Below are 23,108 nucleotides of genomic sequence, written 5' to 3'. Positions count from 1 at the left end.
TGCTAATTGCATTAACAAACACCGAGATACTGGGCCAGTTGGGGGCCAGGGGCTGGGGCAGAGAGCAGCCCCAATTCCCACTGGCTCCAGCAGGCATGAGGAGGGGACCACTGGGCAGGGCTTGTGGCCCAGGGCAGAGGCGTGGGTTTGCCTCTAGCTCCTGCCCTAGAGCAGATGAGTCACCTGTCCATCCCCATCACAGCCCTGAGGGCTTTGTCTGGGAGGAGGCAGGGATTTAAAGGCCTCAGTGCCAGAGAGGCCAAGGAGATGAGAGAAGATGGGGTCCTGGAGCAGCCCCCATCAGGGACAAGCCCGGGGACCCAGCCTTTTCCAGGGGAGCAGCCCCAGGGCGTGCAAGACAGTTCTGTGGCTAACACGGAGCCATCCAAGCCCTTCTGCAGCCACACCAGCTCCGTGCCCAGGACCCATGAAGGTTGAGAGGGAAGGAATACACCATTGCCATTTACAACTCAATGAAGGTGGGGGCAGAAGTGTGGAGGAGAGAGCAGCCTTATAGTCAAGGAGACCTGCATTTGAATTCCAACCCCACGACCTCAGGCAAGTTCCTTCATCTATGCAAGTCTCAGCGTCTAGAAAGTGGTCGTGCGTCCAACATTTACTGTTTGCTTAGGATAGTAAGCAAGACAGACAGTGTCTTTTTCTTCATGGAGCCTCCAACTTAGAGAAATTCATAAAACAAGCAAAAAAACAAGCAGAGGAAGAGAAATTGGGATATGAATGGTGGAAGAAACAATACAGGGGCTGGGATCCAGAGTAACAAGGCTGCTGGGGGCAGCTCTAGACAGAGCGGTTAGGGGGAGCTGGAAACGAAGACAGGGAGCAGCCACATAAAGAGACAGGAAAAGCAAACAGAGAGAGCAGCATGTGCAACAGCCCGGGGGCAGCACATTCCAGGAACCCAGGCTGGATCTGGTGAGTGAGGGGCTGACAGACAAGGCTGGACACACCGCCACAGGAAGGTTTCAATAAGGATGTGTTATGATCTAATTTACAGAGAAAGAACTGGAGAGTAAGGGGGACAGTGGGAGCAGTCAGCCAGCTGCAGCAGTCACCCAGGAGAGCGTGCTGGTGCCCGGGACTAGAGAAGCAGCTGGGGGTGGGGGTGTGGGGGGCGGGAAGCAAACAGACTCTCAAGACATTTAGGAAGTAAAGCAAACAGGGCTCAGGGATGAACTGGATAGAAGCCTGAGCAAGAGGAGGTGTCCTGAATGGTCTGGCTTAAGCATTCACATAGATGGAGATGCCTCTGACAGGATGGGTAAGACCTGGGCAGGGATATGGGCTCAGAGGGAGGGAAACGATGCGCTCGCTTGAGACAAGTTGGGGTGGGGGTGGCTGGGAGGCATCAAGAGCAGATGTTGAGGAGGCGGCGGGACGAAAGGAGCCTGGAGGTTGGAGCAGAGGACTGGCTGAAGATGTATATAAATCTGAGTGTCATCAGCCCCGAGACGATGTTTACATCCATGGGAATGCATTAGATCATTCCAGGAGCGGTGCAGCGAGAAAGAAAAGGAGAGGACCCAGAACTCGGCCCTGGGACACCCAGTGTTTAGTAGCAGGTAGAGGAGAAGCAGTAGCCAGGGACACAGGAGGGGCCAGGACAGAGCGTGATGTGATGGCCACTCACAGGGGGAAGGGAGGTGAAGGGTTTAGCGTGGTCCCTGGCACAGAGTGAGCACGGCCACTCTTACTGTTACGTGTTAATTGTCTGGCACAGCGTCTACTGGTACTCAGTAATGCTCTGCTTGCTTCATATGGCCCCCTCTTTGTGTGGGGGATTTAGAAGATCTGGGGAAAGTCCTGAGGCAGCCCAGCATCAAGATGTTAGGTAGATGGCTTCCCTGGTGGCGCAGTGGTTGAGAATCTGCCTGCCAATGCAGGGGACACGGGTTTGAGCCCTGGTCTGGGAAGATCCCACATGCCGCGGAGCAACTAGGCCCATTAGCCACAACTACTGAGCCTGTGTGTCTGGAGCCTGTGCTCCACAGCAAGAGAGGCCGTGACAGTGAGAGGCCCGCGTGCCGCGATGAAGAGTGGCCCCCGCTCGCCGCAACTAGAGAAAGCCCTCGCACAGAAATGAAGACCCAACACAGCCAAAATAAATAAATAAATAAAATTTAAATAAAATTAAAAAAAAAAAGAACTTGGCTTTAAAAAAAAAAAGATGTTAGGTAGAAAAGGAGAAGCCAACCAAGGAGGTGAGAAGAGGCAGCTGAGGATGGCAGAAGAAAACCTCCAGGTCACCTGTGAAATCATTCACCCACTCAGTCCTTTAACAAACACGTATCAAATAGGCACTCTGCTGGTATCAACAGGATACAGCCCCTGGGATAAAAGCATCTCCTAAATACTCCTTTAAGCAAAAAGCCTTGGGGGCATACACCTGCTTACCAAAAAGGTCTAAGGTACCTCTACATGGTCAGGGGAGAGAGGGGCAGTGTCTCTTGCTAGGTCTATACCCTTCGTGTTAGTTGGGTCTCCACTGAAGTCATGTGATTATTCCCCTTAACCCCTTCCACTTTCCTCTCCACCACTCCCACCAGCTACTGAGTTTCATCGGATGGTTCATCCAGAGACGAGCCATGTAGACTCAAGCCTCTGGCTCCTGGCAGCTCCTAACCAGTCAGTAAAGAACCTGCAAATCCCACCCCTGCCCTGACCCTTTTCCCCAACATTTGTTCAGCACTTACCATTATGAGGTCGATTTCTTTGCATACATCTCCTCTGTAGATTCTTATAACTACTACAGGTGCTATTCTGATCCTCATTTGACATACGGAGAAACTGAGGCTTAGAGCAGTCCAGCAATGTGCCTGAGATCACCATGCTAGTAAATGATGGAGCAGGGTTTGAACTCAGGGATTCTGGCTCCAAAGTTGGGTGGCTATAGTCTTGCCCTTTGGGTGGGGTCATTTACAGGGCTGGGATGGGTGGGCCAGGGGAACTCCCTCAGGGAAGCCCAGGAGAAGCCCAGATCAGGAGGGATGAGGGTCTTCACAGCACTGAGTTGTGGCCTAGAAGGCATGTGGTTCTAATGGCCCCATGCGCACACAGGCTTGGGACTAAAAGGCAAGCACAAATGCCTAGGCCATTCCAGGGTCTCCTGAGCACCGTGGGGAGTTTTCCAAAAGGGCCGATGAATCTGGGGCAGCAGAAGGGGACTTCTCTGCACAGGCCTGGGAAAGGCCCTGTGTCATTCAGTACATGCTTGTTGAGCCTTTACCTTGTATCCGGTGAACACTTGCCACTGTGCTGCATGGTGTGGGCTGGTAGACACAGTCCCTGCTCGCAACATCAAGGCCAGACATGTACAGAACACACAGAACGTGCCAGGCCTTGAACTAAACACTTGCCCTAAGTTATCTCATTTGTTCCTCAGAATTCTCTGAGGCAGGGACTAATATTAGTCCTGTTTCACAGGAAAAGAAACTGAGGCACAGAGAGCTTGAGCAACTTGCCCAGGGTCCTGTAGCTAAGTGATGGAGTCGGCCTTGAAACCCAGGCAGGCAGCACAGCCTCCTGGATCTAGGTTAAAATAACAACTAAACTTACCATGTTGCAGGCTCTCTACACACACGTGCTCGTTTCCCAGGAGCACGGTGTTAAGCCCTCTCCTCTGGAGCAGGCTACCTGGATTCACACCCAGGCTCTACTGATTGCCAGCTGCGTGACTTGGACAAATAGTTAACCTCATCTGTAAATGGGGATAAAGATCAACTCTAGTTTACAGGGCTGTTGTGAGGATGAAAAATTAATAATAAAGTTCTGATGCACAGAACACACCGTAAGAGCTACAGTGTGTTATTATTATTCATTCTCAAAAACAGCTCTATAAAGATTGTTATACCCACTTAACAGGTGAGGCACTGTGGCTGGAAGAGGGCCAGGCACTTGCCTGAGGACACAGAGCTGGGATTCAAACCCATGACGCCTTGAATCGGGCACCAGAATCTAAAGCACATGCTCTTAACTTGGAGCCTTCCTGCTGGGGGGAGGGGAAGATGGTAATCCACCTAGCCCCCTCCTCAGTAGACTTCTCCCCAGAACAGCCCCAGCCCCCGTGCATCTAAGCCGAGATAAAACAAGAAGCCAAAGGATTCTTCAAATCCTCTTCCCCAGTGTAAGCCTTCAGAAGCCTCCCAAAGGCTGTGTGTGCACTGGGGCGAGCCAGTCTGGGAAGACGGGACAGTCTTCCAGAGGCCCTAACTGTAAACAGGACCCTGGTACCCCACACCCTACATTGCTTCCCCTCAGCTGAGCGGGCTGGCAGGCCCCACTCAGCTGCCTCCACAAATACGTAAACACACAAATTGTGTGGCGAGCTGGCAAAGCCGCAGAAGGAAAGGCAGATACCAAGACCAGAGGAGGAGATGGGGGCACAGCTCCAGACCCCTCCAGGGCGCAGAGAGCAGCTGGGCTTCTAGCAGTGGACACCTGCAGACACAGTGGGTCCCCAAGGTCCAGTGACTGCGCAGGGATGAAGAAAGGGGCCTGCCAAGGAGATGGCTGGTATGTTACAGCAACCTAGGAGTCTGTGAGAGGGGGCAAGTGGGAGTCGGGAGTGGGCCAGGGGACAAAGGCCATCACTCGCTATGCAGGGGCAGTGGGTTGGACCTACAGATATCTGGGAGAGACCAGGGGATGGATTGAGTCCCCACACTGTTCTGGGACTAGACTTTATTCTTGGCAGTTGGGGGGATGTCACACACCCCTCCCTGTCACCACCCGCGCCGCGGCCAGGCCAGGAGAGGCACCCCACATGTGGGAAACCACTAGGCCAGAGTCATGAGCATTCCCCGGCGTTGGCAGCCTCTGCTCCAGCCAGAAGGGCAGCTGTGGGGAGGGGATAGGGAGACGCAAACCACGGGGGAAGCAGGAGAGCCAGCTGACAGGGCGTGGGACCAAGAGCCCCATATTTGACAGAGCTCCGGACCTAGCCATCCAGGGCCAACACCCCACTGCCCACGTGGTTCTCATCAAGCTCATTAGCAGCAAAACAGCAACAAGCAAACAGCGCTGGGCCCAGCTAATTAGCACACAGGCCTTCAGTGGGGAGCCAGCTTCGTGTGGGAAAGGCTAACGCCCAGTGGCAATTCCTCCAGGAGCGCTGCCAGCCCGTGTGCCAGGGCCACAGGTATGACCAGGGGAGCAGCGGAGGGCCGGGGAGAGAAACAATGGGCTGAGGCCCCCCGGGGTGGAGTGGATACTGACGGCAGGCTGGAGCGGCACCCCTGGATCAGGGCACGAGGGTGCACACACACGTCAGTTCTGACAGTCTGCGGACTCACCCAACCTCGAGTTTCCAGTGTTGAAACTCCAGATTGGCAGAGAAGGACGCTGGAAAGTCATGAGAAAGTTAGGAAACTGAGAACCTTCAGGGCTGAAGGGCCAGAGCGAGGCCCATGCCCACCCGCCCTGAAGCCACCCGCCCCAACTTCAACTCAAACCTCAGCAACACTCTCTGCTAAGCTCAATAGAACTTAGGGGCTCTCCTCTTCATCTCCAGCCCCACATCCCACCCCAGGCCTCAGCTCCAGGACTCGGAGTACTGCTGTCTCCTCAGGCACATTTCCTAACCAAACTGAGCCTCAGTTTCCTCGACTATAAGTAGGATAGATGATCAGTAAATACTCATGTTATAGGATTGGGAGACAACTAAGATGACGTATGTGAAGAGCTTAGCGCAGTGTTGGGCATACAGTAAATCCTCGGCTGTTAGCTAGTGGAAGTAGTAGTCATTGTTATAATAGTAATGGTGGTAGTAGCGGCAGCAGCAGCAGCTGTAGCAGTAGTGATGGTAGTAGAGGTAACAGTAGCAGTAGTAATGGTAGAGGTGATGGTGGTAGTAGTAATAGGAGGTAGAGGAGGAGTCAAAAAGGAAACAGTAGTACACGGCCATCCCCAGTTCACAGATGCAGAAAGTGAGGTCCAGGAAGATGAGGTAAGATATCTGGCAGCAGAGTGTGGAGATTAAGAAGAGGGACCCTTGGGCTTCCCTGGTGGCGCAGTGGTTGAGAGTCCGCCTGCCAATGCAGGGGACACGGGTTCGTGCCCTGGTCTGGGAAGATACCACATGCCGCGGAGTGGCTGGGCCCGTGGGCCATGGCCGCTGAGCCTGCGCGTCCGGAGCCTGTGCTCCGAAACGGGAGAGGCCACAACAGTGAGAGGCCCATGTACCGCCAAAAAAAAAAAAAAAAGAAGAGGGACCCTAGAGTCAGGTTACCTGAGTTCATATCCTGCCATTTCTAGGCCATGTGACCTTGAGCACGTGACTTGTCTGTGCCCCAGTTTCCTCACCTGCCAAAAGGTGAGTGGCTCTCCCCGCCCCACAGGACGTGTGAAGTGAGTCTTGCACAGAGCTGCATAGCTCCTGGCTCTCGTGTTGCTGTCACCTCCTCCAAGGGTACCATCAGTGGAGGCTAGGGCACAGAGCCCGGCTATTCCTACCTCACTCCTTGGTCTCCACATAACTAAGATGACTACCCTCTTTTTTCTCATCTGGGCCAGCCTGCCAGGCTTTGGAGTGGTTGAAAGGAAGACTGCTCCAGACACAGGATCAAAGCCTCATCTGACCGTCCTGGTAGGATGCCCGCCAGGGGCCAGGGGCCAGAGCAGAGGTGGACTCCCCTAGCACGGTGCTGGGAGTGGTCCCCCCAGGAATGTGCGATGCAGAGGCTCTGGGGCCAGGTGTGTTCCGCAGACCACAGGGGTATGTGAGCACCACAGGGCAAGTTGGGGAGGAGCCCCAACACAGTGGAGCAGCAGGTGGGGAATACAGGAAACTTTACAAACAAGAGAGGGGATTTTATTTGAAAAGCCATCTTCAGTTGGAGCCTTTTTTTTTTTCGCCATGCCATGCAACTTGTGGGATCTTAGTTCCCCAACCAGGGATGGAACCCAGGCCCTTGGCAATGAAAGCGCCAGTCCTAACCACCAGACCACCAGGGAATGCCCTGGAGGCATTTTTCAATCTCCTCTCTTCCACTGCCTCCCCCCTGGAAAGGGGCTACCTGCTCAGGAGACAGACTGGGGAAGACGCTTGTGCTCCCCGCACAGATTCTGGAGTCCCCATGCCCCGCCCAGCTCAAGGCAGAGATAGGGAGGGGGTGGGTGCGGTGGAGGCACTCACGTTTGATACAGTGGTTGGTACTGTTTGCTGTTGTCCATCCTGGGCAGCACTGTCCCCCGCAGACATTCCTCCTGCGGGGTCACCAAAACAGGGTCAGCATAGGGTGCTCAGAGCGGGACTATTCACAGAGCCCTACTGACGGTCCCACCCTCTACAGGCAGGGCCTGGGGGAACTCTGCCAGGCCGGGCACTGTCCCCCTTCTCTAGGGAGGCCTCATGGCCCATGGGCGGGCGCTTTGGGCTCCTTCACAGCTAAGATTGAATCCTGACTCTGCCATTCTCTGCATGAGCTCGGGAAGCCTCATTCTTTTCATCTGTACAATGGAGATAATAATACCTGCTTAACGTTGTTGTGAGGATTAAATGAGATAGGATATATAGCCCCCAACACACTGGCACAGGGATCACGAAGATGATCAAAAAGCCAGTTCAGAGTGTCTCAGTCACTTTGCAAGACTAAACAATAAGTAAATGTCAGAGCCAGATTCAAACCTCAGTTGACCCAACTCTAAGTCACGCTCCAGCTCCGCATGGCCTCTCACCAAAAAATTATCACCATGGCCCTTGCCAACAAACGCTGATAATCCAAGGGAAGCTGGAAAACGTACCCAAAACAGCCTTAAGGACATACATGTGCAGCACCTGCCAACACATGCACACTGGGAGGAGCCTCAGCCCTCTGGCAGGCTGGTGCACGGTCAGACGGAGCACTGGCTGGGACAGAAGGAGCCGGAGCTCCAGAATTTCTCTTTAAGAGGAGCTGAGGGAGTGGCCAGCTGGTAGGAAGATGGGGCTGGGGACTCGGGATAAGCTGCACTGCACGGTGAGCACGCTTTTTACTTGGGCAGGCTGATGGAACTTACTCTGTGGGAGATAGCCCTTCCCCCAGCTACTCCTTAGGGCTGGCACCGAGACACCTGCAGGAGACACTGACCAGCAGTTGCCACCAGGGCCACTCACCTAACTCACCCGAACTCTGCCCTCAGGTGTGGAGTGAGGCCCCTGCAGCACCAGTATCCTTCACCCACCCTGACTGTCGATCTAAAACCCAGCTGCCCGGACAGAGGTGACTTCCCGAGAAGGGCTCTATCTGGAGAAGACCTCTGGGGCCCTGACTTCTCAGCTCAGGCTGGGTCTGGCTCTGCTTCACAGACCCCATCATTACCATCAGAAATTCTCTACTCAGCGCTCGCTGAAGCTCAGGGTGAGCGGGGCAGCAGAGGTACGGAGCCCAAGAGTGGGGTGAAGGACAGACCGGGGGGCCCTTCCTGTGACCTTCGTGGCCGGCGTGGTGAGCATCTGGTCCCACTTAGGAGTTGGTTTGACATTTGTGTGGCCCCCAAAGCTCGTGTGGTTTTTGAAACCTTATGAAACATTCAAAATAAATTCCTTCAGCTTGAAAAAGCTGAGGCCCATTCCTGGCTCTTTGGCCCAAAGCTGTGGGGAGCTGCCTCCCAGGGAGGCCCCAGAATGCCCTCCCACCCAAGGGCTGTGCCATTTCAGCCGCCTCGAAGCCCCTCTGCACCGCTGCCTATTCCCCATCAGGGCCCAAGTCACTAGGTTCTGGGGAAGGGGCTGGTCCTCACAGCCAGGGCTTCTGAGTGTGTGCCCTGGTGGGAGGGGGGACTACCCACCCATTGGTGAGTCATTACCCCCTCTGGTGGTGGCAAGGCCTCTTAGAGGCCTGAGAGGTCTTTGAGAAGGAAGCAGACAGCAGGAGTTTTCTAAAAACTAGGGTCTGTGGGAGTCCAGAGAGCACGGACTGAGGGGCCCACCTGGCTGAGAGGTCATGGCGTGGAGCCCAGCTCAAGGAGGCCCCCCTGAGCCTGCTGGTACCCTAGATGCCTTCAGAATGGCTACGGAGCTGACTGTAGGAAGGCAGCAGCTCGGCATGCCCGGCCTGACCACGGTAGAGCCCTCAAGGCCGTTAGGGCCACAGTGAGAACTGGTCAGAATCAAAGATGCCAAGCAGGGGGGCAGGGCTTGGCAAAGCGGGCACTCAAGAGGGATACAGGAGCCCAGCCAGAGTCTTGGGTACAGGCTCAGGGAGGTGCCCGGTGGGAGATGACCGTTCCGTGAGCTCTGGCTATCTGGAGAGAGCAAATGAGCCTGACTAGCTGGGGCCAAAGACTCAGTGGCTCTGAGTCTCTGGAAGATACGACTCAGAGATTATGTAAGCCCAGGCTTCCAGGCCACACCACTCAGCAAACATTAGCCCAGTATCCAACATCATTGCCCAACCCATCTGGCTAACAGCCTAGGACAGCTGCTGTTCCACCTGGAACAAATCTGGTCATACTGGTCCTTTGTTATAGACGCCTCAAGGCTCTCCACTGGCCTCTACAAAGCCAACCGGACCCCTCCTGCCTGTGGAGTCTAATTGCCCCCCTTCCCCCCTTATCTCCATGGCCACCTACAACCAAAACTATGATCCTCCAGATATACGAAGTTTGTTGTCCCCCAGCTGCACTGTGTGTGGGCACGTTTTGATGCCCTTGCTTAAGCTGCTCTCTCTGCCTAGACTGCCTTCCCTCTCCTTTGCCGACTGAGATCCGTGGCTCGCTCCAAGACTTCCAGATCAAACGTCACCTCCTTTGTGTGAAACCTCCCCTGCCATCTACCCAGCCTTCCCCATTCTCCAGCCGCCACACCATTTAGCACTGATTACCTCAGGCTGTTGGTGTATGTCTCTGTCTTGAGTACCTTGAGGGCTCTTTCTTATTCCTCTTTGTGCCCCTAGAGTCTAACATAGTGGCTGACATGTGGTGTACTTTTAATACCTCTTTGTTTCACTTAATCCAATGTTTCCCAACACCCTTCTGGTAGGAAGGGAAGTATGACATTTCCATAATCACAACATGCAGCAATGCTGAATCACACAGCGAGAAAGTGATTCCCTTTTTAGTGATCGTTCTAGTGTGATTAGACCAGTGGGAAAAAATCTCTGTCGGAGGTTGGGTCTTCACGCCAGGTTCTCTCTCCAGCCCTTGCCAATTGCCATTTCCAGTAGGGAGAACTACGGGGCTGAACTTCCTATGATAATTGTATTTGACTAGACTTTGAGAACATTTTGTTTTCATTTCAGTTTTCCTACAGTTTCCTCTTTATGACAAGTGGTACTATTTTCAGCTTATGATAGTGATACAAAGTGTCCTTGAAAATGGATTTATTTATGTAGAAAAATGCCAAGCACTGTTTGTAATACCAAAATATGTAACTCATCTAAGTGTCCCAAAACAGAAGGATGGATAAATAAACTGTGGTATATTCAGACAATGACATAATGACCGACAATTAAAATGAATAAACTTGAGCTGATTATATTAATGTAGTTAAATTTCAAACATCTAATGAGGATTGGAAAAGCAAATTTTAGAGGGATAAGGCAGCATAGCACCACTTATCTAAGTTTAAAATATGCAAAACAATATTGTATATGTTATGGATGCGTGCATCTATAAAAACCTAGATTGGAATCATGGGTAAATTCAAGGTGGTGGTTAACTCTGGGGAGAGAGGGAGACAAATTTATAGACGATATTTCGACTAAAAAAATCAGAAGCAAAATAGGCCCAAATATTAAGGTTTGAAAAAGCTGAATTGTTAGTTGTATTATTTCCAATACTTTTTGTAGGTTTGTATAAAACTTCATAATATAAAATACTTAAAAATAAATAAAACACAAAATCCTGTTATTTTAACAGTTTCTAAATTTAAGAAAATAATAGAACAAGGAGGAAAAGATAGAGGAAAATATTATTAAGGTGGTATGCTGTGAGGCTAAGCTTAAGAAACACTGAATGCTGGGGAACAATGGCTTAAAAAGTCCCCTGTGGACTGTGAATTTCAATAGTGCAAGAATTTTCTGCTCTGGTTACACTGTGTCCCAGACACCTAGCACTGTGCCTGGTGCACACTTAAAATCTTCATTATGTGCAATAAAACCCCACTACATTGCAAGTTCCACGGAGACAGAGGCTGTCTTGGCCACTGCTGTATCCCCCTGGTCCAGCAAAGTGCCGGGCATATAGGAGACCTTCCAAACGTTTGTTGAATGAAGAATCCCCAGTAGTGGTGATGCAATTCCAAGCTTTACCAGCAGGTGGCACCTAGTCCTTGGCCCTGAGCAATTCACAAGGCAACGGCCAGAGAGACCAGCCTGGCCAGAAGCCAGGAGCTAGAATGGACTTGGGGAGAGGAAGCCGATGGACAAGATTGCCACTCAGCCCCTCCCCAGATGACTTGGAGTGGCTAGCTGCAGTGCCAGAGGAACCCACCCTTTATCAAAGCTGCAGAAAATAATCTGGGGGAGGAGCCACCCCAGCATGTGATGTGATGTGTGCACCTGTATATGGCAAGTGATTGTGGGTGGCACCCAGCCCAGGTCCTTACACACCTCTGTACATCTACCAGCCTTATCATGGTGACAATCTGCTTTGCTCGTCACCACCTCATTTCACAACTGCGAAGAGTGCACCCTCCCACCCCCACTCCACTATCCCATCTCCCCCCAACTCCCACCCGAACGCCGACAGTATAAGCTCCTCCGTGATCCGGCTCAACCTACGCCTCCAGCCTCAGCCCTGTGGCTCCCCTACACCAGGGTGCAGTCCTGCCCCGAGGCCAGTGCCAACAGTGGAAAGCCCTTGTCTTTGGGCAGTGCTACAACTCGGGACCTCACTCCTGCCGCTTCCCCTCTGCTTCCCCACATGCTGCCCATCGAACCCCAGGGCCTCCTTCTCCTCCAGGCTCGTCAGCCACAGCCGTCCATTCCTTTATTCTTAACATGAAGCTTCTGCTACTAGAAAGCATGTTCACCAGTGCCTATCTGTCCATTTCTCCAATTCGATTTGAAGTAATTGAGTTGCCCTCCTGGCAGGCACAATGCCTTTGTCTCGGGGCCCCATCCCCTATCCCAGGCCCTGCACACTTGCTCTTAAGAAGTATGTATTCACTTGCACAGGCCATTACCACCCTCTGACTGATCCTCTGTGTAAGCGACTTGGCAGTGCTCGGGTCTACTCTGTCTGCCTTAAGCTGGGCCTTCCAAGGGCAGCGGGGAATTCATTCACTCACTCAACAGATACTTAACAAGCAGCAACTATATACGAGCACTGTTCTAGGCACCGGTGACACAGCAATGCACAAAACAAAACCTCTCTTTTTATAGAGCTTACATTAGCGTGGGCTGGGAGACCAGACCATAAACGCAGAAACAGAAACATAATATGTCCAATGGGAATAAGTGCTATGAAGAAACGTAGAGCAGGGTGAAGGAAGAGAGAGGGTGGGGCAGGAGTAGTCAGGAAGGTCTCTCTAAGCAGAGAAATACAGGAGAAGAGTGCTGCAGCCTAGGAAAATAGTGAGTGGAGAGGCAGTAAGAACATCCTCGGGAGTAGAACAGGGGTTGCAGTGTCCTTCACGCTATGAGCCAGGGGACTGAACCCAACTGGCAAATAGGGCCCAAGCCGAGAAGGGCTGCCAGCTTCCTTCCCAGCCTCCCCGATGGTGTCCCCACGCATCCCCACACTGCCCGGGCCTCCAGTGCCCTCCATTCTGGAGATACCTGTCATACTCAGGCAAGACTGAGCCTCCCGCAGCCATGAGGATCTTCAGCGGGGCCGGGGGTTACTGGGGAACCTCTCCCATGCTGCGAGGGAGCCCCCGGCAAGCAGCTGGTCGTCTCAGGGTAGGGGGGAGACTTAGCCCCGCAAAGTGCGCGAGTCGCGCTGACACCTAGCTGCATAGGGGCACACACAGACCCACTCCCCCACGGACCCACAGTGCCACAGCCACATCGCGAGCAGGCTTCCTGCCCAAAGTGCCCCCGATCCCATGCCCACTTCCACGTCCAGCCATCCGCGGGCCCAGGCCGACCTCTGCCGCAACCCACAGACTCGTTCCCCCGCGCAGGCTTTGCTGCCAACCTCCTTCCTGGAGATGCATCTGCCCTCGCGCTCTGGAGCCCCCGACGTCCTCCACCTACCCGCGCTCTACGCCCGCTCAGCTTCCCCTGGGCCTCAAGCGCGTGGAATGCCCACCCCGCTGCCCTCTCCCCGATCCCTTTCAGATCCCCGCACCGCTACGGGCGTCAGCAGGCACCGGTTGGAGGCGGGAGGGAGGAGAGCGGGCGAATGCCCTGGCGCCTTGGGAAAGGATTAACGTCGGGTCTGGGCGAGCTGGTACGAAAGGGTGTGGATGATGTTTCTCTTTCCTCTCAACTCTTTGAGAGTGGGTCAGATGGAGCCCCAGCTCCGGGACCTCGGTCTGTTCCTCCGCAGTACTGAGGACAGAGGGACGAAAGACAGAGCCCGGCGCCCTGTCCTCTAGCCAGCACATCCCTCCACGAACGAGCGTACGGGAGACCGGCCCTCGCTCCCCCAGCCCCCATGCTTCCCTCTCCAGTGCTCACCCCGTTAGCCGCCCTCGCGCAGCCCGCGGCCGCTGCGCGGTCCCGAGGCGCGGGAGAGCCGGGGGGGCCTGGGCCCGGGGTGCGGACTGCTGCTGGCTCAGGGGCCGGCTTCTCCAGGTCTGCGCAGGTGGCTGGACTCGCCGCGGCTGCTGCGCGCGGGGCGACCTCCTGGCCTCCGCCTCGGCGGGCCTGCTGGGGCTCCCCCAGCCAGGTTGGGTCCGCTCCGCGGGCGGCAAACCCGGAACGGGCACGTTCTGCTCCCGGAACAGACTGTACACCTTGGCTGTATCCGCTGCGGGGTGGCTGCCCCCGGGGCGCCGCAGCCGACTCGCGTCCCTTCCAGCCGGCTCGTATCTGCCCAACGGGTCCCTCTGAGCATGACCCATGCCCACGAAGAGAGCCAGGGTGAGAGGCAAGAAGCTCCTCCAGGGGTTCCGAAGGACGCGCCCGGGGCAGCGGGTGGTGGTTGGGAGCCTCATGGCGCCGGGGCGCCCGGAAAGCGGCGCGCGCGGGTAACTGCCCCGGGGCTCGCAGTCTGTGCGCCCGGCCGCCCTCTGGCTGCGCTCCGGTCCCCTCTCGGTGGCCCGCCTCTCCCCGTCTAGGGGGCCCCGAATCAGACTGCGGGCCAGGCTCTCCGTGGAGCGAGGGCCAGGCTGCGGGAGCGGCCCGGGGCTGCGTGCAGTGAGCCCGGCGGCCGCGCTCCGTCTCTAGCTGGGTGGGCACCGCTGTCGCACCGCCGCGCCTTCTCCCCGTCACTGTAGCCTTCTGAATGGGAACCGGAGGGTTTTATTTTTGGAAACCTCCCCCCGATTTTTCGTCTCTTTTATCCACACCGTGCCCCCTCCTCGGAGGGACAGCTCAGCCCCCTCATTACGGGAGAGGGAGAGAGGAATTCCAGCAACACCCACTTTGGCACTGGGAAGCGAGCGGGCGGCGAGGGGTGTTAACCCGTGAGGAGCTGGGGGCGACGCAGGGCCGGCCCGAGGGCCAGTAGGCGAGATGACGCCTGCCGGGACAGGGGTACCCAAGCCACCTTTCTCTTGTCCTGGGCAAACTGAACTGCTGACCTGTCCAGAGTTTATCTCCCGCCCCTAACCTCAGGGACAAACTCCCTGTTCGATGACCAAGGCTGCAGCCTCGAAGGTCTGAAGGAGGTCAGGAGAGGTACGAAGAACGGCATGACAGAGACAGGACCCAAAGGCCGGGCCCCGGACCCTTCGCTTCCCGCCCGAGCCACTGGGGGCGTCGGCCGGGGTTGCGGCTAGAGCTGGGACAGCACGGGGCAGCTCGCCTGCCTCCGCCGCCGTGGGACGCGGGAGCGCTGGAAGGTCCCCTGGGGGCGCGCGCCCTCTAGTGGACTAGGCCGCGTCCTTGGCTACCCTGCGGGCGGCAGAGACCTGTCGCTGCTAGCCGCCTTAGCTCCTTGATCTTAATCCCCTTCCTGCTGCGTCAGGATCGAGCCTAGGCCTGAGGCGTTGATGGCGGCGGATCCTACAAGAGGTGTCTGCTCTTCCACAGGGGAATAAACATGGAGGATCTGGAATAAGGTCACTCAAGGAGACAGCGTGTGTCCAAGAAGTGAATGAAATCCAGTCCTCCAGCCTGCGGCTCAGATCCATTTCCTAGATTCCCATCCAGCCCCTCACTCCCTCGGGATTCGATGAGCTTCTGATTGATGCACTGAGTGTGCTCACATCTTCTCGTGTTGGCAGGGAGAGGGCAGGGGTGCTAGAATGCCAACGGCCACCCATCTTAGTACCCCCAACAATCAGCTCATCACTCACACCATGGTCCCCTGCCCTAAAGTCTAAAGGCCTGGCAACCATGGCTGCCTCCCCCAAGCACCCCACCCCGCCCCTGCATTCCTGCAGCCTACTGCTTCCTGGAGAGGCAGAGGGACCGAGCAGGCAGGAAGGCACCAGTTTATAAGGACCCACACCACACAAAGGACAGACCCAGTCTAATGTTGAAAACAGCCTCAAATCCTGACCTTGGCCTCCAGAGCCCTGCAGGACTGGCACCCTGTCTGATCTATCTCACCTCTTGCTGGGGCACTCACCACACCGCAGCTGCACTGGCCTCCTCTCTACTCCTTGAACAGGCTAAGTTCATGCCCACTTCCCTCTCCCCGAAACACTCATCTCCAGGACGTTTTACAGGACACTCTCATCGCTTCACCTCTCAGCTCAAACATCACCCCCTGGAGAGGCCATCCCTGACCCCCCAACCTAGAGCAGTCTTCCCACTCCCAAGTCATCACTTTCTAATACAAAACCCTGTTTCACCTTCATTGCTCTAGAGTAGTTGAAATTGTTTGTTTACCTGTATAACTGATTTATTGAATGGGCTGAACCTGAAGACGAACAATCAGGAAACAGCTCTATTTTTCTCCTCTCACTGCCTTCAACCATATTATTATGGTGAATTTCTCTTCTCCACCCTTAATGGCATCTCAAGCAGAGTCCTTGGCTTGCCCATCGCCGTTAGTCACAAGAACAGTTTCGTTTCTATAATTAAGACCAATTTCCAGGCACTAAAAAGTCTGGTTCTGTCCAAATCAAAACCTCATCCAATTTAATCAATCTCGTATCCAATTTAATACCCCTCCTCTCCCTCCACAGGCCTGTCCCCTGGCGCAAGATCATGTACTAGGGAGAGTGGGGTGTGGTCTGATTTTCTGACCTTCCTTTTCTGCTGTGGCTCCTCCACATCAGGGTTGGGGGAGAGGTGTTAGGGGGACAATGGTGAAGTCCTGTGTGACAGGTGCCCTTGGCTGACAGGTGCCAAGCTCTGGCTCTTTCATGGGCACATCTGTGGGTTCTTGGGGAGCTCTCTGCATGATCTCCACCCTGCACTACCATAGCAAGGCACTCTCTGGGCAATTTCCCTGTGTCCCCTACTCCCCATGGGACTTTCCTGTCCATGCCAGCAAACCAGTGGTGAGCTGGCTGCATCGCTTCCTGTTATAAGGGCCACTCCAGCCAGTCTCCATGGTCAGATTTCTCCAGACAGAAAATGCACACAAGCCTCTTCATTTATGGACGTCCCCAATTCCTAAAGACATAGGTTGGGTTCTCCCAGGAACTTTCTTGCTGTGCTTTGGGGCATTGGGGTGCTTGCAGCTTCTAGCACCTCAGCTAGCATCAGTGGAGACAGAGTTATGGGGAGTCATGCTAGTTTCCTCTTCTTTGGAGGCCCCCAGTCTCTATGACTGGTTTTCTTAGGGCCCTGTTCACTTGGTTTGCTTGGGGAGTACCCTCAGGGGAAATCTCAGCCCTGCTTACTGATGCAACTGTTCTCTGACTCAATGACTTTCTTCAATCCCTTTGTATTCGTAGGCTGGAATCCAGGGATGTATCTTGGTAGTTGTTGAACTGGTTCTGCCTTTAGTAAGATGCCTAGTACTTCTCTTTGGCATGTGAGAATAGATAGTCCTTATTGTTCTAGCCTTTGCATCTTCAGCAGAAATTCAAAGCCCACAGGAAAAATCCTGTTCAACAACCTGTAATATTATTGTCTGACTTCCCAAGCCACAATGATAGCTCTAAATGAGCAGGTATCTTGCCTGCCTGGATAACCCCGGTTTCCCCAAAACCTAGAACAGTGCTTTCCTCTAATAGACAGCCAAGAAATATGTGTTCAGGGACTTCCCTGGTGGGCCGGTGGCTAAGACTCCACGCTCCACATGCAGGGGGCCCGGGTTCCATTCCTGGTCAGGAAACTAGATCCCACATGCCGCAACTAAGAGTTTGCATGCTGCAACTAAGAGTTCTCATGCCACAACTAAAGATTCCACATGCTGCAACTAAAAAAAAAAAAAAAAAAGATCCTGCATGCTACAACGAAGATCCCTCGCGCAGCAAAAAAGATCCCGAGTGCCACAACTAAGACCTGGCACAGCCAATAAATAAATAAATATTAAAAAAGAAAGAAAAGAAATACGTGTTCAATGGATGGCTAACTGAATGAAAGACAGGGTAATCCCAACAAGTAGGGAGGGCTGGTATCATTAGACCCATTTTCAAAGAGAAAAACTGAGTTCCTGGTGGGAGTTCCTGGTCCAAGTTCATGTGCTTGCTGCCTTTAAGGCTGGTCCTAAGGATCTCCTTGAATTCTGCACCTTGCATTTTGGGATGAATGCCATCTCAGTTCCCAGGATGCTCAGCTCTCTCCCTGAGACACTGCTCCTTCACAGCTGTGGGAAAGCCTCAGCTCCACACTTCCCTCCCCTTGCCTCATTATCTACCCAGTTCTGTAGTTCCGGGCTCCCTTCCTCACCCCACTACCTCCCCAGTTCCTTTAGGATCTCTCCTCGTCATCCCTCAACGCTCACCTCAGATCCCCATGAGCCTCCCAAGGCCAGAAACCTTGGCATCATCTTCGTCCCTGACCTATTTTTTCCTCCCGCGTGTCCAAGTCATTATTACTGCTCTGTCTCCTCCGTCTGCACTTCTGGAAGTCTGCTGCCCATTCAGCCTCTCACTGCTCCAGCCCAGCCAAAACCCTCATGCAGACACACTTCCCTCACCTCTAGACGCCCCTCCCACTCTCTGGTGAGTACAAGCGGTCCCTGGAAATCCCCACCTTGTTCTCCTGGGGGCCCACAGCCAGGCTAATCTACTTTGAAGACTGGCATCTCCTCCTCCCCCATCCCAGCACCATCCTCCTGTCCTGCCTCCCACTTACTGCCCATCACTCCCTTTCCCTGTCATCGCTGGGATCTGCTGATGCAGCTCTTCAGAATCTCCAATCCCATAAACAGTGGCCTTTTTTGTTTGTTTTTCCTTTTTGAAGCTGCGAACACTTATGGAGTCTACTATGATCCAAGCGCTGTGCTAAGCATGCTACGTGAATTGGCTCCTTGAACCAAAGAAAGGAGGTGTTGTGATTTCCACGTACACAAAGGAGGAAACTGAGGCTGGGAATAGTTACTGGCTTGCCCACGATCACACAGCTGATAAGCAGCTGAGGAAGTGTTCCAACCTTGGTCGTCGGCCACCTGAGCCCAAGCTTCTAAGACTGCACCACGTTGCCTTCACTCTGGGCTTGAGCCACGGCCGCCCTCCTGACAATTGAGTGGTACCTTTTCCAGCCATCTCTGCAGCTGTCCCCACCTAAGACTCTCCACCGCACGTTCCCCAGCCTCTTCCCTGACGGCTAGCCCACCACTCAATTCCCAGGGGATGGGTATCAGAACTTTCTGTTCCCCTCTCCCTTCCCTGCTCAGGAAAAGAAGGGGAGCTAACTGTTTCCAGCAAGGCCCCTGACTCACCACGTGTCACTTCCCTACCCCTGATTCCCGCTTCCCCCCTAAAGAGGCACAAAATGTTGCTAGGCCAACTAACCCACCCCTTGGGTCTGGGGAGGGAAATCGTCTCTGGAAACCCTGCAGAGAGAGTCCCAAGGGGCTACTAAAAAGATTCCAGTGGGGAAAGTTTTGCCGGGACACGTGCACCATGAGAGGGGATGGCAGTCTGCTAGACACTTGAGGCGACCTCATTGCTTACCCATGTCTTGGAATAACGCCGGCAGCCAGAGAGCTACCAGAACCTGAACTAACTTGGTCAATAAGGACCAAAAACAAGGACTGCATTTCTGCTCCCTTTGCTGAGACCCAGACTCTGGACAGAATTCCAGGGATTTTTCTTCCTTGGAAGTGACTGGACCTCCAGTCCTGAATTCCTCTCCCCAGGAGAGCTTGTTACCCTGCTTAGAACAAATAACACATTTCCTGGTTAATCAGTGGGCGGAAGAGCTGAAGGAAGGTTGATTGGGCCCCCAGCCTTCCAGATGGGAGCAGCTCACGGGCTCAGACGTCCTTGTCCAGAGACCGGGCAGCTGGGATCCTGCACCGTGCAGCCTCAGCCTCCAGTCTGGAAGGTAGAGGCTGTATGAAAAGGCGCCAGTTCCCTCCTGCTCAAGCCCTCCAAGGCCCACAGGGGCTGCCAAGACCACGCCACCTCAGACGCCGTGGCCTGGCAACCCCCCAGTACTCACAGCCACCCTGCTCTGGTCTGCCAGTACTGTCCCCTCCGGGTGCAGTGAATGTTTCTGTCTTCGGTGAGCTCAGCTCTCAGCTATGCTTGGCTTCTATTTTCCCATCTGAAAATAGAGATAATGATGCTTTTCTTGCCACCCCACCTTCAGGGCAAATAGATAACCAGCCCTATCTACCCTGTGATGGGAGGGGTTCAATGACTGCTACTTTCATTTGCCAGTTGATATTTCTGGAGCTTTTGAAAGGTACCAGGCACTGTGCTAAGTGTTTTACAGTCATTCTCCTTTAATCCTCATAATAACCTTCTGAAGAAAGTACTATTATTTCATCATGTAGCAGAAGAGGGAATGAAAGCTCAGAGAGGTAAAATGACTTACCCACAATCACAAAGCTAGTACTTGGTTACACTAGGATTCACTCCTGGTTTTTCTGGTTCCAGACACTATACACAGGCCAGCTTCCAGAGGAGCATTTCTCAGGAATCGCACCTCTGGCTGCTGATGTCTGGGAACCAGAAGCATTCACAGCCTTTTGTGGTGTGGTGTGGGGTGTTTGGTGCTGATGGACACATGAAATGGCTGTCACGAGCTGGCCCCCATCAAGCACATCCCACTCTTCTCAGGCCTATTTACAGCTAGGGGTCTATTTTAGGTCAAGGGCAGGCAAAAGTCATCATGGGGAGTTTCACTGAATCTGATTCCCTCTCACCAAGGGGAAGGAAGGAAATAAGCTTACCCTACATCAAGTCGTTCTCCATTTCTGAGTAAGCCTCATCTCAACCCTCAGCTTTTCTCTTTAGAGCACAGACAGAGCATCTACGTGGCCCTGTGAGGTAGGCATCGTAATTTGCACTTCACAGACTCAGAGGGGTGAAGTCTCTTGCTCAAGGTCATACAGCCAGGAGTCGAGCCAGGATTCAACTAAAAGGTCTGACTGGCTCCAAAGTCCGTGCTGTTTCCACTACAGCACACTGCACTCACTCCAGGATGTCCTGCAATGATGTGGAATGGCAGCTCTTCAAAATAACTGATTTCACTCCGTTTCCCTTCATTTCCAACCCTTGATACGAAGGTGGGCTGACCTGAAAGCCCTGTGCATTTAGCTGAAGCTCAGACCACATTTCCTATTTACCTGCATAAATCCCTTCAGCTTCTGGCTGGAGTGGAATCCTCTAGAACTCCTGGGGACTGAAGCATAACTTCTCCCCGAGCTGAGTCTCTGAAGACCTGAGCAGGAAAACGATGTGAGCAGCCCGGAAGGTCTCCTTCTTTTAATTCCCCCCGTAAGACCACAAGGGTTTCAGGTGCTCTCCTGGCGACGAGGGAGTTATTCAGATAGGGACAGATTACACACTGTATTATCCTTTCCAAATGCCCAGGGAGAAAGCCCTGTGGGCTGAAGGACGATGAAGCCCTATCCTGGATTCTGGAACGGCTGGGCAGGGATTTGAGGACAAGTTGAGCAGGAAACAATTTTCCTCAGCTGTTGCTGAGGTCTCCCAGCCTGTCCCCATCTGGCTTCCTGTTGGGACACGGCAGCATCCCTCACAGCCCAAGGGATAGGGGTTTGGGGGGACAGAGCACAGGGGCTGCTGTAGGGTCTTTCCCAGAATAAGCCCATAAGCAGCTCACTCTTGATCAAGACAAAGAAAGAGGGATGACACCTTCTGCCACCACCTTCTGATGTCCATTTTCCCCTAATTATACGCTGAGAATCGGGATACTCAGTGAGGTTTTCCCTGGTGCCCTGCATCCCCTCTCTCTAGGACCCCAAGCCCTCAGGGACAGGCCCAAACCCCCAGACTCCCCAGGACAGGGTACAGACACCAGGCTTCGGTGGGGTGGGGGGCGGGTAGGAGGAGGTGCAGATCCCAGTGGGCCCCAGCCAGTCTACATGACTCATTCCTTGTTTCCGTCCACTCTGGTCTGAGTGCTTTGGCCCAGGGGCCTCGGGGAGGTTGTAACACAGGCTGGCCCCTCGCCCATCGGGACTCAGCAGACAAAAATTAAAGATCTCACTCCTCAGGAACTCACACAGACAGCAGAGGCATGCTCTGTGCTCTGCCTCACCAGACCAGACCTCAGGCCGGAGGGGGCTGATGGCCAAGGGAGGGAGGAAAGGCATCTCTGGCCCCTCCCCTCCTCCTCACCCTCCACCTCCATCCTGAAGCCCTGGCCACCACGCACTTTCTTCTCACTCCTGCTGAGGCCCTGGCGTGAAGATGCTGGTGCCACCAGCACCTCCTAGGCAGCACTCCAACCCCCCCCCCCACCTCTGCCCGAAGACAGCAGTGAGGGAGAAACAGACTTGTAAACAAGGAATCATACATTTTTCTGGTTGCACAGGTTTGATGAGACCAAAGCCTGCTCAACAGTCTTCAATGGCTCCCCACTACCTCACAAATCAAGCCCAGACTTCTTACTGGCCCCGCACCCAAGCGGGTCTCATACCCTTCCCCTCCTGTTTGCAGATACTCAACACAGTCCCACTCACCCAGAATTCCCCCCAGTTTCCCCACCCACATCCCCTTACCCAGATTCCTCGGCTCACACCATTTTCGTCACCTGGGATGTTCTTCCCACCCCTGCCTGCCTGTCCTTTATTTCCCATCTGAAAACTCCCACTTCTTCCAAGAAGACTTCCTAGAACCCCACGGCCAAGTCCAGAAAGCTCGCTCCCTCCACTGAACTCCTGTACCGCCCTCTGCCCCGCATGACTAGTCCACCACTGCAGGTCCCGGAGAAGTGGGAAATCCACGGGGCTTTGGAGTGCCACTCGGCACCATCATTCACCAGCTGTGTGTCTTTGGCTAAAGTGACTTAACCTCTTTGAGCCAGTTTCCTCACCAGCAAGAGCCTGTCATAGTAGTCCTTTAAAGCACAGTGCCTAGATACAACTGTATTTACCAGCACAACACTCCGGACCACAGCCGACTGGACCAGGGATGAACACATGACCCGGGGCAGCCTTTACGTTGGCTGGTCAGTGAGCTAAGACTTCTGTACCTAAGACTTCTGTGGCCTGATTTGAATGCATATGTCATTGGTTACTGGCCACATAAGATCCTCTCTTGAAAATTTGAACTAAGCCACTTGATTTTGAAAGCCAAGCCCTGGGATTAAAACAACAGGTAAGTCCTCATTCCTGAGAGCTCACAGTCGATGGGGGTCCATATAACCAGAGAACAACAAAGCCGAAGAGGTATAATGACTTGCCTGGGGTCACTACGCAGCTGGACAGTGACACAGAGGGGGCTGAAGCTCAGGTCTCTGGACCTGAATTTGGTCCAGGGTAGTGGGCTTCTCTGACGGGCTCAAAAGGCAGTGGCCCTGAGCTGATTGCCTGAAGAAGACCAAGGCTCCACCGGGCCCTGCATCAACCTGTTCTGGGCAGCTTGGGAACAAGGCAGTCCTTCAAGGACAAGGTCAGATCACAGCAGCGGGCACAGACCCTGGTTCTGGTCCTGCATATGCCCCCAGTGTCTCCCTGTTGTGCCCCTGGCCCTCCCCGGACTTCAGTTTCCTCATGTATAAAAGAGAGGGTTTTAC

The 23,108-nt window shown here is 54.0% G+C and overlaps 1 protein-coding gene across 2 annotated transcripts in view; it reads right to left on the bottom strand.

Annotated features, from left to right (window-relative positions):
• LTBP2 (latent transforming growth factor beta binding protein 2) overlaps positions 1–14,337 on the bottom strand; it is a 98,624-nt gene extending 84,287 nt beyond the window's left edge. Inside the window, exons 1-2 of one of the 2 annotated variants that reach the window (XM_060004194.1) lie at positions 13,563–14,337; positions 7,151–7,221 (exon numbers count right to left, since the gene is read on the bottom strand). In XM_060004194.1, coding sequence (XP_059860177.1) covers positions 7,151–7,221; positions 13,563–14,041 — 550 coding nt within the window. In that variant the 5' untranslated portion in view covers positions 14,042–14,337. The remainder of the gene's footprint in view (positions 1–7,150; positions 7,222–13,562) is intronic. The other variant, XM_060004195.1, reaches the window with a different exon arrangement.
• Between the last annotated feature and the right edge of the window lie 8,771 nt (positions 14,338–23,108).

The sequence above is a fragment of the Delphinus delphis genome, chromosome 2, assembly GCF_949987515.2.
Source record: "Delphinus delphis chromosome 2, mDelDel1.2, whole genome shotgun sequence".
Lineage (NCBI taxonomy): Eukaryota > Metazoa > Chordata > Mammalia > Artiodactyla > Delphinidae > Delphinus > Delphinus delphis.
Note: the sequence above shows the minus strand (reverse complement) of the source record. Positions and strands in the feature narration are given on the sequence as shown.